This window comes from Aptenodytes patagonicus, chromosome Z (genome assembly GCF_965638725.1).
Source record: "Aptenodytes patagonicus chromosome Z, bAptPat1.pri.cur, whole genome shotgun sequence".
Taxonomy (NCBI): Eukaryota; Metazoa; Chordata; class Aves; order Sphenisciformes; family Spheniscidae; genus Aptenodytes; species Aptenodytes patagonicus.
In genome coordinates this window covers 89,347,612-89,364,002 of record NC_134982.1, presented here as the reverse complement: position 1 = coordinate 89,364,002, position 16,391 = coordinate 89,347,612, and the positions used below count along the sequence as shown (strand labels likewise).

Sequence of the window (16,391 nt, the reverse complement as noted above, 5' to 3'; positions counted from 1 at the left end):
CATTTGGGTGACTGACTCCTACACGGTCCTTGGGATGCTGCAGAGTTTGGTGCTTCGGTGCCTTTGAGGACCTAGTCCTCACCGCCCAAGAAAGAGATATCCATTGCTATTTGGGCACCCGTTGGGCCCAGCACCCCCTCCTCAGGGAGCTGGACACTTCTGGGTCCAGATGTCCCAGCAGGCTGTGATCTGCACCTTTGGGTGCTGGGACACATTTGCAAGGCTGTCCCTAGACTGCCCCGGGTACCGCACTCACAAAGCTAAAGAACTTGGATACCTTGGAAAAGGACCTGCTTAGCCAAATCAATACTAAAACAAAGATGTGTTGGCTTAAATGCTAGTCTTAAAAGCTGGATAACTACACTGTCATTGCTGGGGACAGCCTCTGCTCCGATTTATAATCATGTCAATCAGGAAAATTGTCAATATATGTCAATTCAGAGATGCAGAAAAACTAGAAGGCATGTGCTGTGTTGCAGGACAGAGGGCAGCTGCTAAGAAGAACTGGGGAGGTGCTTTACCAAGTGCTCAACTGCCAATGCACTGTGAAAAAAGAAAAGACGGGGTCTGAAACGCCTCCAGAGATAACACAGTTCTGCCACTGACTGCAGCGGAATCGGAACAGGCTTGAAGGAGGCTCACTCACCGCACATCTCCCTGCCTGATGCACTCTTTACGCAGCGGTAATGCTGCGGTAAGCACTTCTCCTCTCCTTACCTAACAAACTCTTCTCCTATTTCTGCCTGCTGTGAATTTGGAAGCGGGGAGAGGAGGGGAGGCATGAGACAGAGCTGGCATGGGGATGCATTCTCGGGAAGAAACAGCAGTTGCTTGCTTGAAAGTCACCCCGTGAGCCAGTACAAGAACCACCACTGGTGACACCTGGCCCCATCCCAAAGAGGACATGCTGCTGTCCCCTTCCCCTCCTGCCCCTCTGCGGAGTCTGATGGAGGCTGGCGGGGGCTAGGTCTGTTAGTAAGCCAGCTGCCAGCCCCAGAGCGAAGCTGCTGGGTATTAGACATCTCCTGTGGCTGGGTCCCTGGCAGCAAATTCCCCTGCCAGGGGCCAGAGCAGCCAGCCCGGCGTGGAAATCAGAGGGAGCTGTGCAAGCAGCTTCGGTGGGGGACTGTGCAGCCGAAGACCTGGGACTCTGCGTGAGCCAGAATGGAAGTAACCCCCTGCACATAACCTCCTCGCTGTTGTGGCAAGGGAAGGGTGTCCGGGGCCTTTTGACACATAAACGTCTTCATCTCCAGAGGGACGGAGGACTGGAGCACTTTGAAGCAGCTGGGCAGCTCTCAGCTTATTTGAGCAAAACTAATCGCAATGATTAATTAAGCCTTAATCACACAGAGTTACTCCTGCTGCGGAAGAGTGGCCTATTATTAATATTAATTAATGTTATTAATTAATAATAATAGTTATTATTCACTCATATACAAGGGCAGCAGCTCAAATTCATCTGCTAAAAGGCACCCTCGGCAGCGGGGATGTGCCGAGTACAGTCCCTCCCAGCAGCCCCACCGTTCCCCAAGAGCAGCGACAGCTCCCCTGAAGGGAACAGCACAGCCCCGGGGGATCCCCTCTCTCCACCGGGGAGGCAGGGACGGGAGGAACAGCGTGGCAGCTCCGTCCTCCCCTGTGCAGGAACGCCAACTGCTCAGCTTCACCCTCCCTGCAGCAGGACGGGAACCACACTGTGCGATTTTGGATGGGCTCAGGTCTGTGGCGACAGGGCAGCACCTGATTTGTACCTCAGCGGTGAATAAGGCCATCATGAGCAGGTGTCTGCATCCTTGGTGTGTAACATCCCTACCAGCAAAGCCTTGAAGTATATGCTTAATTTTAAATATGAGCATAAAACCCACAGACTGCAATGTGGAACTGGGAGGATTTAGCATTAAAGCCAAGTGTTTTGATGTGAATTCCACGTTTCTTGTCATGATAGTTTGGTCTGGGTTTTCAGGATATGCTCCTAGGCTGGCAAAAACAATTCTCTGGGTAAACAGACTGTCTCAAAAAGATTGTGTGCATTTCTAAAAAGGGATTTCACACCTTCGAGAAAAGGAAAAGATCTTAGCCACAGTTGCAAGCAGGTGAGAAAGAATGAGATTTCCAGCCAAAAAACTTGGTGGCGGATCATGAAATTGCATCAGGGTTTCTGATGCAATGGCAGTGGATGTGTGGACATTATCAGTGTGGAAACACACAAGGACACAGCAAGAGGTAGAATATGGAAACTGGCTCGAAACATGACTGGAAACTACTTAATCTCTCTTTTTCCTAGAGCTATGACTGCCTTTTTGGTAGTTTTTTGGAGGATGCTTGAAGCCCTACTACACAAACACAGGACTGCTCACAGCAGCGATGCTTCTCACGTGGCAAGGCTCGAGTTGACTTTTACAAAAGTAGAGCTTGCCCTTAGTTATTTGAGGTCAGTCAGAGTGATATTTTCCTTCCGTTTTCCTGGTGTCTATATTATTTCTCAAATCCTTTTTAAAAAAGAAAATGCCATGTCCATAGGGTTACTGAATGCTGCTCTGGAGCCTCAGTGAGTCAGGAGCTCCCAGGCAGCAGCAAAGGCTGCACGTGAACTGACCCATTTTTGCTCTTAAACACGTGAACGTATGACTTAACGTTCAGTTCGGCAAGGCAGACACCACTCTCCGCTAATGCTGGGGAAACCACTCCGGCTACTCAAGCGGCAACTCCATGAATGCAAATCAGGTTGGGATAGCCAATAAAAGAATATTGCATCAATTTATTTCACATCCATGGACACAGATGGGACTTTATAGCTAGCTGCATTCGAAGAATTTGCATGCAGTCACACAAGTGAAAACCATCTCACCAGCGTGGTGAGGTTGAAGCCCGGCACAGAGCATACTCCTGAGCAAAAATGAAAGGACTCTGCTTGCCAGGAGTGTGGGTGTGCATGAGGCTGCCCAAGCGCTCTACCTTCCAAGTATTAATCCCTTATTATCAGTCTGGCAGGGCTGGAGACATAACAGAGTATTTCACTGGTTTTTTTCAACACCAGCTTTAGACATACTTTGACTCAGAAGGAAGCGGGTGAGTACAGTAGGTGTAACTGAGATGGCAGTAGGTTAGTATAGCTCCAGATCGCTCTGCAACCCCAGTCCTGCCCAGCAAAGTTGGGGCAAAACTCCCAAATGCGGGACTGAGGCTCCAAATGAGATTCTCCTGCATTTTTACAAAAGCAATTCAAGGCCACTTAAGTGCATCCCTGTAACAAGCAGATGGCTGAGGCACTCGAAAGCTACTGACCAAATTCACCCGATGATATTCATGCTGATGACAGCAGTCAGCAGCCAGCACGGTTCTGGGCCAACTTCAGCAAGACCAAGCAGGTGTCAGGAGGACAGAAGTGGTACCTTAGACCCGTGCCTTGGGTCCCCTCCTCCAGGCACCCGGGCCCCCCCTTTTCCCAGATGACTGCTGCCCCACTCGACGGCCATCTGAGCCTTCCCCCCTAGGGAAGCACGTCCCACTGAACACCCACCCTGTTGAGCAGAACTGAGGCCTCATTCAGAGCAAAAACACAGGATTGTTACCAGCGAGGACTGCAACTCAAACACTGGGGAAAGCACCAAAGCAAAAGGAAGCAAGGGCCAGCAGGAGAACCTGCCCGCTCCTAGGAAACACTCATAATCTGTGATGCTTTGGCCCACAGCCGCTCGCCGGCCCCAAACGCATCATGGAAACACATGCAAGCTGCATTTCTTGCAAACAGCCCAAAACACCCAGTCCTACTAACAAATGAGGATTCAGTGACAGCACTTCCGAGAAGCGTCCCTCCCAGGACCAGGCAGATCTTTACCTGTTAATTGAACTGACACTGGGCACGGTGTCGTTGTCACATACTCGCTCAGCAAGGAGTCTATCCCTGATCTCCCAGGCAAACATGGTGGGATTTTGGCGTTTGTACTCTGCAATTTTTTCAACGACTTTGGGTGTGGCGACCTTTGGTTTTGATCCTCCAATCACTCCAGGCTTAATACTCCCAGTTTCGTAATACCTGGGACAACATCCAAAACAAAGCTTTAGTTATCACAAATAGACAGAGAACATGCTTTGAGATTTATAGAGAACATAATTTCAAGGTAACCAAACCCCAGCAAATCCTGAAATACATCTTCACTTTCACATACACATTTTCTGCCTATGTCGTGCTTTATCACCTAATAGATTAACTTATAGTAATTGGAATTGGGCCTCGGGATACAATATATATTTTTCTGTAATAGCAAGACAAAAGAAACAATGCAAGATTAAAGGGCATGCCGGGATCCAAAATTAACTGAAAATGTGTGTTATTAATCAGCGGTACTGGCAATAATAGAAACAAATCACACCAAAGACCACTTTTTGCGGTGGACTCTTTTGTAGTAAATTACTGTTTCTACAGAAATTCTCTGTCATTAATATCTACGGCTTGTTATCATTTCATACTGAAATGAAGGCTAAATATTGTATTTTATTTGCACCTCCGGAATAAATATGCCAGCATATCTTTTTCCCATTTTATGGTTTTAATATGCATATTATGGTTTTAATAGTTAATATTTTTCAATATGTATTCTTTTTAACATTATGTTTTTAGTAGTTTCAACCACGAATTTCAAGGAAAAGGGAGCTGCCCACGCTCTGGAGGGGTCCAGCTGATGTGGGGGTTGGTTTCTGTGACCAGTCCTATGGCCCTTCCTCAGGTACCGCATCTTCACCCACAGCGGCAACTCTGCTGATGCCACGCCGGGAAAGGGGGAGGACTGGATCCCTAAACCAACAGAATCTGCCAGATTTCTTCACGTGTAAATTACACAAGAGCAACTGCTTTTGGTAGCATTGCAACAATACATCACAGCTAAGATCCCCAGCCCCACAAGTTTCCCCTTTTAATAAACAAAGCCCTGAACGTGCTGCTAAGAGCAGAAGTCATATCTTATCCATCGAGGGCCGGAACGGAGACCAAGAATGAGATCGTGCTCCTCTGTGCTGTGCTGTCAGGGAGCACAATGCACGAGGCACTCTCCCAGCCATGCACTTCTTTGTATCTTGTGAATTTTCTCATGACCAGATGAAAAATAAACCCTGTGCCTACCTGCAATAACTGCCCCAACTGCCCTGATCTGGCACGTCCTTTCTGTACGGAGCAGACCTCGACTTCGTGAGCCTTTCAACCAGACGCCCACCGAGCTGCATGCTCTTAGGAGCTTAAACACATCCACCCAGTGCTCTGTGCCTCTATTTCTAATAGGGAGCTCAGAAAAGACTCCCAGGTAAGAATGTAAGACTACTTACTAATATATTTTCTCTGCAGCTACTTGACATACCCATTATATGAAAAAAAAAATTAATTCCCCAATCTTTCCAGCGAGAGCAGAGCACAAACAGGCTGCGCAGCCAAAGTCTGTCTCACTGTAACACACAACCATGTTCATCAAATTTCTGCCAGGCTACTGGTTTTCAGTCTTTCTGGTAGAGCTCTGTGTGCAGGGCCTAAAATTCCTTTAAAGAGACTAACACCGTGTTGTTTGTACATGCTTTCAGATATTCTGGATGCAGATGTGGACTCAGATCTACCAGTCTCCATGAGCCATTTCAGCAATATTAGTAATGGAAAGCATCAAGTGTCAGAGATGGATTAACCCTCCTGTAGTCCCTAAACGCAGCCTAGTAGCGAGCTTTAGGGCAGGGGGGTAAAATTCAGCTCCTCCCATGCTTCCCAAGGACATGACAAAAGGATGGCAAACTTGAACCACAAACCAAGACCTTGCACCCCTGGCCTCAAAACCTTCACTGCTGGCACCTCTCCTGTGAGGAGGGTGTGGAAGGAAGCCAGACAATACCATGAATGCTACCAAACAAACAGTCATAGCTTTCCTACTTCCAGTCAAAACCATGGATTTTACAAACGTTCCTTAGTGTTTTTCTCTAACAGTGCCTTGCTGCACCGTGACATGGTGCCTGTCAACTACCCCACGACACAGGACAGCCCAGCTGAGCAGACCGTCAGCCAGCAGCTCAGGAAGCTGTGGCTGCGCAGACAAGACGGTGTTTCCCACAGCGACTCCACCACAGTAGGTAACCCGTGATGGCAAAGGCCCTCGCTGCTACGACGCTGTGGCAGTGGCGAGCTCACTGGGGGACAAAGCCCTGGTGCCCTCTGGACAGCAAGACCTCCACTGCCAAATCCTCTAACCACTGCCTACCCACCCGCTCACACCACCTCAAGCCTGCAAAGGTATGCACACATCAACAGAAAGAGTTGCCTCGCACAGGAGGGTGTAGGATTGCGCCCAGACCCTTTTCCCCGGGGCAGCCAGGAGAGCTTGCTGCGACAGGGGACAGCTCTCACCCAACGACACCGCTGACACCTCCTTCCTCTTCGCCCTAGCAATGAACCTGAGCGCAGCAATGAGCCTGCAGGCTGGACAGCATGGGCATCCCTGACCCCCGTCTCCATTTTAAAGGCAAGGACGGATGCAGTTGGCTTCATTTTATGCATGTCAGGTCTGGGACCTTTGCTCCCAGCAACTTGCCAATGCAGGTGAAGCGTGGGCACCCCTGCAGTGCCCTCCTCGAGGGGTGAGAGTTGCACTTGCACTGAACTGCTGGTTCCCTGCCTCTGGATGTTTTTTAAGTCTGTATCGAGGACTGAAAAATTCCAACATAAAAATCAAAATGTAAGGATTTATCATAAGGATTCCCATTTTGCACGCACGTGCAAAAACACACACACAGAGCTGCAATTACAGTGACATTTTACCCACTGTAATTATTATTTATGAAAATAATGAGCTATGAAATTCCAATTTATTGTTGACAACTTTAATGACAAAGCTCTGGAGCCTCGCTCTTAGCTCTATAGTGCAAATATATCTAATGGTAAATCTATTCAAACTACCAAAGGTAAAACCATCAGACATTTGCCTAGTAGGTAAATAAATTGCCCCTTTCTTAGCTGTACATTAGTCCTGACGGGAATTGGTCGCAAGTCTGCTGCAGCGGAGAGCATCACCAGCCGAACCGCGCCAGCCAGACTGGGAGCAGGAGCCTGTGCTGACAACGGATGCAAAGTGATAACCAAGTGAAACAGGCCGTGATGGGCAGGCAGAATCTTTATTCTCAGATAAAGCCCATGGAAAGTTTTCCTCTCTAAAATAGTAAAGGCGTCACTGTCCTCAAACCCACACCGGGAGGAATGCGTGTAGCTTGCAGGGGAAGGCATCCCCCTGCAATGAAGGCATGAGTGAAAAAGCAGGGATGCTGAGCATAACCTGCATGCTGGCTCATGCAGCTCTCTAAAAGCACGCCGTGCGGGGCTGTGGAGATGGTGTTCGCCAGTTAAGGCGAGTAAGGGGGGGGGCTATGGGGAAAAGAATGCCAAGAGCTACAAAACCAGGGGCCTGTCACTTTGCCGGGTCAGTCTGATTCTGAACGCTTAAATGGCTACTGAGAGATCGTAAATGCTGCTAATCCAAGCAGATCCCCTGCATGTTACTACAAAAAAAATTGTCTTAACAGTCTTCGCAGCTATGCTATGTCCAGGAAAGCAAATTGGTTAAAAATTGGAAAAGAAAAAAATGGTAAAGATAAAAATAGTAAGAGTAAAATTCTGAACAATGAAGTTAACTGTGAAAGTTTAGTAAATAGTTCAGGAATTAACTTTTCCAGATTAGCAAGAAAAACATATTCTCACCAAAAAAAATGATTTCCTTAATATAAATTGCTCAAGTATCTCAGAACACCTGGAGTCCAAAACCATTTTAATAGTATAATTTACACAAATTATGTTCAGATTTGTTCACAAGATACAAAGAAGCAAGGATGGTATTTTTTACCTGAATCTATGTCAAATTTTAAAATGAAATCAGGAAATTATATGAATTTGGAGTTTAATTTCCTGTTGCCATAGTGGTTCAAGCAGCTCCAGCCTGAACAGAGGGCTACTCCCAAAATAGCCAAAATTAAGATGGTTAATAGTTACTTACGGTATTATGTGCTCTAATTAAGAACATATTCCAGCTCATGAATAGAAAAAGACGTTGAATTAAACAGTGGGACAGACTGCAAAACACCCTTTGTGAATGAACACACGGCAGTGTTGATGATATATATCATATATAATTACATTATTGCTAAAAGAGAGTCTTCTTCAGAAAGCAAAATGAGTAACTTGCACAACTTCTATTTTTTTTCCATTTTACTGAAGAGGACCCCCAGATTTCTCTACTTGTTCAGAACAGACAGTTGCGGGATATATGCCATGTATACAGCAAATACACCCCACATGGCATTCTGCGCTTTGTGTTACAATTACTCATAAGAAACTGTGAAAGGGGCAAACCAGAGATACGAATAGTGGCACCTTTTTCCCACATCAGGCATATAAAACCATGAGTGGTCAGGAAGCCCCTCTCCTCACTGGACTGATTTCCTGAGTTTTCTACTATTCTCCATTTGTTTGCAGCCTTCAATTAAGGGACCAGCATTGACACTTTTCTCTTGACGGACACAGAAGGATTCGTTGTCCCCCTTTACCTGCCAAGTATTTTGCTGACGCAGCCATGGCTGACGCGCAGCTGCCGGGAGATGTCACACGGCCGGACCCCTTGGTGGGCGAGCTCCACGATCCTTTGGCGAACGACATCTGGGAGGGGGCGGCCGTTCACAAAAACACCCCCCAGCTGATTCACGCCTCCATGTCCTGAAACACACAGGGGAGGGGGAGAAGGGCAGGAGAAGAAGATCTGTGTGAGAATTTTGGACGTTTCTGCAGGGCAGACCCCCCAGCCCAGTGCTCCCCGCTGCTGGGCATTGCCTCCCCAGCATCAGTCCAGCCTCCAGCTGCTTTTCCCCGGGCACTGCGGGACCCGCAGCACGGAGGCAGTCACGGCCACGCTGCCTGCACTGCCGCAATGCCACTCGCTGGAGGGGAGGACCTTCCTACACGGAGGCAGATCAGGCCCCATGTTGGGAAACGGCCACGGGAAACCATGCAGTGATGCCCAGCTGCCTGGACACGGGCCACCCTCCTCCCGAAGCCAGCGGCCGCTGTCGCCCGACTGCAAACTCCGGGGGCAGGCCTGGTGCTGCCCTGTGAAGAGGGTGCTCGTGAGCCTCTGCTGAGGAAGCCAACTGAAAATAGGGCTGGGTGATTGCTCAGCCTACACACTATTTGTGTCTAAGCACAGAAGGGGATACCTGAAATTAAATGTGTTGGTTTTTTTTTCCCAAATGCCTTGACTTAATCAAGAGCAAAAAAAAACAGAGCATGATTTCTGCTCTTAAAATTTACAGCAGTCTTGGCAGATATTATGATCCCACAAATGAAACATGAACACTCAAGCAAGCCCCGTATATTACTCCTTTTCTAGCAAATTTGCACTGTTCACTTTTAGCAAGGTGAATCATGTATCTGGTGGGAAACGGAACTCACTTGGATGAATAGTAGTGAAACTGTGTAAAACCCATGAACATGTAATGATCCCATGTATCAAGTGAGGAAATATAATTAACCCTCATGTTGTTAATCATCCAAACTACTTAGATTACAGAGGAATGGAGAAACTGAAAACAAGCAATAGGGGCAGCACGGATGCCAATTCTGAAACAAAAATAATACAGAAAATCTCTCTATTTGCACAGGGCTTGAACGGTACTGAGCTGACAAGCTAAATGCCTCAGTGTTTAAAAAAGAAAAAAAGATTATATAGAGCTATTTTATTTAAATCTGGTCATTTCACCATTGATAAACTGCTGTCAAACTTTGCGAACACCTTCTAAAGCTGTCAGGACACAATGAATCCACATGAAATACATGATTGCTAAAGCCGGCTGCGGTGAGCAGACAAGTATCTGCTCTGCCTTCATCGGTGCGAGAGGCAGACCTCTGCCAGCGGCCGAGCTGGCCTCAGGCTCGCCCGTCCCACCTGCAGCCCTGGGGTGCGGGGAGCAGACCCCGGGCGTTGGGGCTGCCTTCAGCTGCCCCTGCCCAGGGAGCTGCCAGCAGCGCCAGGGACGCGCTGGGGCTGGGATGATGCTGTGGCCAGAGCAGGGACAACTCGATGGCTCAGGCGTACAGGAGCAACCCCGCAACGCTGCAGCTAACGAGACCTCAGGCTTCTCACCTATTAGCGGCTTTAATTGTACAAAATCACGCACAGTGCCTTCAACATGAACAGCAAGATCCTGCGACGGTGGTCAGGGAAAGGGAGAGGGAAGGGGGAAGGGGAGGGGAGAGGAAGGGAAGGGAAGGGAAGGGAAGGGAAGGGAAGGGAAGGGAAGGGAAGGGAAGGGAAGGGAAGGGAAGGGAAGGGAAGGGAAGGGAAGGGAAGGGAAGGGAAGGGAAGGGAAGGGAAGGGAAGGGAAGGGAAGGGAAGGGAAGGGAAGGGAAGGGAAGGGAAGGGGAGGGGAGGGGAGGGGAGGGGAGGGGAGGGGAGGGGAGGGGAGGGGAGGGGAGGGGAGGGGGAAGAGGGAGGGGAGGAAGGAAGAGGGAGGGGAGGAAGGAAGAGGGAGGGGAGGAAGGAAGCAAGGAAGGAAGGAAGGAAGGAAGGAAGGAAGGGAGGAAGGGAGGGAGGGAGGGAGGGAGGGAGGGAGGGAGGGAGGAAAGGAGGGAGGGAGGAAGGAAAGAAGGGAGGGAGGAGGGAGAGAGGGGAAGGGAAGGGAAGGGAAGGGAAGGGAAGGGAAGGGAAGGGAAGGGAAGGGAAGGGAAGGGAAGGGAAGGGAAGGGAAGGGAAGGGAAGGGAAGGGAAGGGAAGGGAAGGGAAGGGAAGGGAAGGGAAGGGAAGGGAAGGGAAGGGAAGGGAAGGGAAGGGAAGGGAAGGGAAGGGAAGGGAAGGGAAGGGAAGGGAAGGGAAGGGAAGGGAAGGGAAGGGAAGGGAAGGGAAGGGAAGGGAAGGGGAGAAAGCAAGCATTAAGATACATGTTTCCTTAAGGAAAGGGCTGATTCTCCCCCCGGAGCGAGTTCCCAACCCCCGGGAAGCCGGCGGAGCACGGGTCTGCCCAGGCCGAGAGCATCCGACCCTGCAGCCGCCCGGGGAACAAAGGCTGGGGCCGCCGCCGCCGTCCCTCCCGCCGCGCCGGGGCACCCCCTCCCCAAACCTGCCACCACCTCGGGAAGCGGCACCGGCGCCGAGCCCGGCCCCCTGCCCGCCCGCCGGCTGCCGCCCTCCCCGGACGGCTGCGAACGCGGGCGGGCGCTGGAGGCCCCGTCGGGCCGGGGGGCTGCGGAAGGCGGGGGGACACAGGGCTCTGGCCCTGGCGCGGTGCGGGGCTGGGGGAGCGGGACTGGTGCGCCGCTCCGCTCCCCTCTCCGTGCCCCACTCCGCAGCCCGGAGCCCCCCCCGGGGGGGCAGCCGGAGCAGGGAGCGGGGATGGGGCGAGACTCGGGGGCGGGCGGGGGGACCCCCGGCGAGGTAGCGGGCGCGGTGTACGCGGGCCCTGCCCGGAGCCGGCCCGCGCGGCGGCCGGTCCCGGGGAGCCGCCCGCGGGGGTCAGGGCCGCCCTGGCTGCCCCCCGCCCGCCTCGGCACCCCCGGGGCCCAGGACGGCGGTGGCCCCGGGCTCCGCCCACGCGGAACGGGGAAGCCGCGGGGCCCGTGGCGGCGCCAGAAGGGGCCGAGCTCCCGCTCGGGACCGACCCGTCTCCGGCCGCGGTGTCCCGGGCTGCGCCGCCGTCCCCGCTCCCCCCGCCGGCGGCAGCCGCCGCCGCCGCCCAGCTCCCCCGTCCTCCTCCTCCGCGTTTCACGGGGGTCACCTCCCCCCCGCCGGGAGAGCAGCGGGTCCGGAGATCGTTTGGCGGCGAACGGCGCCGGGGGCTCCCCCGCTGCGGCCGGGGGCCAGAGCGAAGGCACCGGTGTTTTGGTTTTTTTCCTTCTGTTTTGCCCCGAAATTCCTGCGGAAGGCATCGGTTTTCCACGGCTGCGAATGATGGAGGGCGCCGCTGAAACCTGCCGCGGCTTCTCCTGCCTGGGGTCTCCAGCCCCCCGCGGGAAGCCCGTCCTCCGTGGGCTGCGGGTTCGAGAGAGCCGCGTCCCGCTCGCCCCCCGCGGCTGGGCGGGAAGGGGCGCTCCGGCGGCGGGGCCTCCTCGTCCCCCCGCGTCCCGCAGCGCGGACTTTCCGCCCTTAAAGTTCTCCTTTTAAAAATGTGGTTTGGTTCAATGACGGAAGAGAAATAAACGCGGGTTTAAAACGCCGTGTTGTCGCGGGAGGGAAAGTCCGTTTTCACGGGCGCGCAGAAGCGCGTTACCGGGTGCCATCCCTGCTCCGGACACCTTCCGAAACCGTGTGACGGGCAGAGCGAGAGGGGAGCGGGCAGATGAACAGCGAGCGAGGGGGAGACGGAGGAAGGGAGATTTCCAGCCCTAGCGCTGGATGGTTTATTTTGCAAACAAATTTCTTTTAGCTAAAGGGCTGCGGTGCACCGGGAAATGAGATTAGTTCTACCTTAAATTTCCTCGCAATCTCTCGCCGTAATGCAGCGTTTAACTCACCGTGAGAGAAGATGTCATTTCACATAACACTGTGCTAATGGATAAGTCTTCCCCGACCTCTCAAGCACAACAAATCTCAGGCAAGCCCATGGCGCACGACCTGTTAACTTAGCCAATTCTGCTGCCCGCTCGTCCTCCGCCGCGCTGCCCGACGCGGAGCTCGACAAGGAATTGTTACGCCTTTCTTTGGATGGTTAAAAAGAAAAAAAAATCTTCCCTCCAGTCCCGCTCCGCGCCCTTCGTATTTGTTCGCCTTTTCTTTTTTTGGTTGTTTTCAATTAACGAATATCAAAATGTTGAAATAGAGCGAGAATATCGTACAGCAAACTTTTCCGTTCGTCGGAAATAGCGGGCGGCTTTCACAGAGATTTGATTTAGGGGGAAAAATATCTATACACGCACATATATACATACATAAGCGTGCGTGCATATATACAGATAGGTATACACCTATAGTTAGGCGTGTGTGTATATCTACGTGTATATATAAATACATATTTACACGGGCTCTTTCTCTACGGGAAAATAAACCTCGGACAAGCCCGCTGCCCGCAGCATCCCGCCGCCGTCCGTCCACCTGCAACACCATCCCCGCGGCGCGGCCGCCCTTCCCGAAGGGGTACGGCGGCGCCAGCGGCTGCGGGCGGCCGGTCCGGTCCGGGGGGACGCAGCAGAGAAGCCCCGCGCCCCGAGGCCGGCGCAAGCCCGGACTGTCGTTTGTCCGGACCCCCCGGAGCCCCGGGGCGGGCGGGGAGCGCCGTCCCGGCGGCCCCGTCCGCGATCGCGCAGGGCCCGTCGCGGCCGTGTCAGAGAAGTTGAACTAGCAGCCTACTTACTATGCATTGCTGCAAACGGGTCGTGCTTACAGTGTATTTCCATCGGAGCGGTCCGGGCCGGGGCGGCCTCGCCGAGCAGATCTCGATTCGCCGGCGGCGCTCGGGTTTGGGGCTGGGGGAGGGGGCCCGAGGAAACAGCCGGAGACCGACCAAAAAAAAAAAAAAAAAAAAAAAGGAAAAAAAAAAAAAACCCAACAAAAAAACCCGAAGAGTCCCGCCCCGAGCGGGGTCGCAGTATCCGACAGCGCCGGCCGAGCGCGGCTCCCCGCGCCGCTCGCAACGTCCGGTGACTCCGTCGGGGGGGCCGAGGAGCGGCCGCCCCGGGCTGCGCCTCTGCCCCCGGCCGCTCCCCGGGCGGCCGCCGAGCCGCGGCACCCGCCACCCGGCTCCGAGGAGGCGCTGGGCGCGGAAGGGGCGGGCGTCTCGGTCCGGCGGCCGGGAGCCCGGCGCTCCCTCCCCGACGGCTCTTTGTGCTGGCGACGCCGGCGGCTGCGCGGCGGCGGCCGGGGCGGGCGGCAGCGGGGGCGGGCGCCCCGTCCGCGGGGCTCGGTCCCGGGGCGGCGGCGCGCTCCGCCTGTGCCGCCCCCCGCCGCGCCGCTCGCAGCAACTCGCGGAGCCGGGCGGGGCGGCGGCGGGCGAGGGGAGCGGCGGGGGAAGGTGTGCGAGAGGGCGGGGAGCGGGGCGGGGGCCGGGCTCGCCTCGCCTCGCCGCGGCCCCGCGGGACCGGGGCGCCCCGTCAGCGGCCGCCGTCCGACCTGGGGCGCCGGCGCGGCGCGCCCATCGCCCCCGCCGCCGCCCGCGGGGCCGCCCGCCGCCCCCTCCCCGCCCGCCGTCGGCCGCCGGGCTGCCGGGGCGGCGCGGCGCCTGGCTGGCTCGGGCGGTGCGCCCGGCGCGCTGCCGGCCCGCGGCGGGCGGCGGGGGTTGTGGCGGGCGGAGGGGGCGGGGGCGGGGGCGGGCCGCGCGGGGGCGCGCGGGGCGGGGCGGGGCGGGGGGCTCCGTCGGCTGCCGCGGGCGCCGCCCCGGGACCGCGCCCGCGCCCGCCGGCCCCGCCGCGCCCCGCGGCCGAACTGCGCGCCCCAGCGCGCCCGCGGAGGAGGCGCGGCGGGCGGCGCTTCAGCACCGCGCGGCTGGACAGCGGCGGGCCGCCGGCGGGCGGGGCCCGGCCGTCACTCACCGCCCCGGCCAATCGCAAAAGTTAACTTGCCGGCGCCCCGCATTGGCCGCCGGGCGGTGCCGCTGCCTATTGGCGGGCTACGGGCCAATGGGGGCGGGGGGCGTAGCCGCACGGCCTCTCTGGGCGGGGCGGGGGCGCAGCTACGCGAGGCTGGGGCGGGGGGGGGGGTCTCCGGCGGGGCGGGGGGCCGGACCCACGGCGGGGGGACCCCGCGTCCACGGGCCGCGGGCGTGGGAACCCCGACGGCCGGACGGCCGGCCCGGCCCGGGGCCGTGGGACCCCCGACGGCCGGACGGAGCATCCCGGAGCCGTGGGACCCTCGACGGGTGGACAGCGTGTCCCGGGGCCGTGGGTCACCCTGCGGCCCGACGGAGCCTCCCGGGCTCCCGTTGGTCACCCCGACGGCCGGACCGCGTGTCCCGCCGCGGCCCCCGCCCCGGGAGCCCGTGCAGTGGGTCAGGGCGCGGGCTGGGGCCGGGGTCGGAGCCTCCTCCCGCGCTGTCCGCCGTGGCGGCGGGGCTCCGTGGCCCCCGGGAGGGCCGCGCTGGCGGGCGGAGGCCGCCGCGTCCGGGGCCGACGGGTTCCCGCTGCGGCCGCCGAGACACGGGTTCTGCCCCGGGCGGCGCTGGCCCCCAGGCCGGGGCTCCAGGCCGGGGCTCCAGGCCGGGCGAGGCGGCCGGGACGGTTCCCCCGGGCCGCGCCTGTCTCGCCGCGAGTAAGCGTAGGGGCGCGGCAGAGGCCGGCCGAGCCAAGTCCCCTGCCCTCGGCCTTGCTTCCCGGCTGCCGCCCCGCCGAGGGGATCGGGGACCCGGCTCCCCCCCTCCCGCCGCCGCCGTGGGCATGGGGCGCGGAGAGAGCTTTGCTCGCCGCCCCCGGGCGAGACCCCCCCTGCCCCGCTGGCCGCCCGCCCCGCTGCGCCCGCGGCCCGCGCCCTCGGAGCCTCGGCGGCGGCAGGACCGGGCCGGGACCCCCCCTCGGCGGCGGGAGACAGGCGGCCGATGCAGCCGCCGGCGGCGGCGCGGGGCGGGTGAGCGCGGAGCGGGTTTTCGTTGAACGCGAAACTCCCGGGACGGGGGTTCCGGCCGGGGCGGGGGCGCAGCGGGCGGGGGGCGCCAGGCCGGGCCGGGGGACGGCGAGGGCCGGTTCCCGCGCAGCCCCGCAGCCCAGCCGGGAGCTGCCGGGCCGGTCGCCCCCCTCCACCGCTCGGCACCTCGGCCCGGTGGAGACCCCGGGGCGGGGGGGGGGGGGGCGCAGGGATCGTGGGAGGCCGCGCCGGCCTGCGCGGAGGGAGGAGAGCGGACGCGGGCGGGCAGGGTCGGCACCTCTCCCTGCCTGGCCTTCATCCCTGCCTTCATCCCTTCATGCCCCCCTTCTCCTCCTCCCCCTCGGGGCACTGCGGGTGAAGCCCCCCCCGGCCACACACCCCGCAGGGATGCGGCGGTACCCGCGGTGCCCGCGGGCAGCGGCGGCAGAGGCCTCGGGGCGCCGCGCTGCCTCCCTGCCCGCCCGCCGGCCCGGGCAGAGCGGCCGGTGCTGCCGAGACCGCCACCCCCGTCCGTCCCCGCAGCGCGGGGCGTGCGGCGCGCCGCCATGAAATGCTTTATCGATTAAACGATTATTCAGGCGATTTAACTAATAAAAGGCCCCATCGATCGCTTCGGAATTGCATTCCGCCACCGAGCCGCGAGGCCGCCTCCGCGCCCACACCCGCACCCGCCACCGGCCCCACGGCCACGCCGCCGCCACGCTCCCCACGAGGACGACGGGACGAGGCTCGCCGCGGCCTCTCGCAGGTCCCAGGTCCCGGTCCCCTCGCCTGCCCGGCCCGAGCCGCTGGGCCGGCGGACACCCGGGCGGCCTCGGT

At 57.4% G+C, this 16,391-nt stretch overlaps 1 protein-coding gene across 7 annotated transcripts in view; it reads right to left on the bottom strand.

The window, feature by feature from the left end:
- PAX5 (paired box 5) overlaps positions 1-16,391 on the bottom strand; it is a 142,005-nt gene that overhangs the window by 125,370 nt on the left and 244 nt on the right. For 4 of the 7 annotated variants that reach the window (XM_076362177.1, XM_076362178.1, XM_076362181.1 and 1 more), the window contains exons 2-3: positions 8,566-8,731; positions 3,842-4,039 (exon numbers count right to left, since the gene is read on the bottom strand). In XM_076362177.1, coding sequence (XP_076218292.1) covers positions 3,842-4,039; positions 8,566-8,731 — 364 coding nt within the window. Of the gene's footprint in view, positions 1-3,841; positions 4,040-8,565; positions 8,732-13,353; positions 13,397-16,391 lie in introns of those variants that run through there. The other 3 variants (XM_076362179.1, XM_076362182.1, XM_076362184.1) reach the window with 2 other exon arrangements.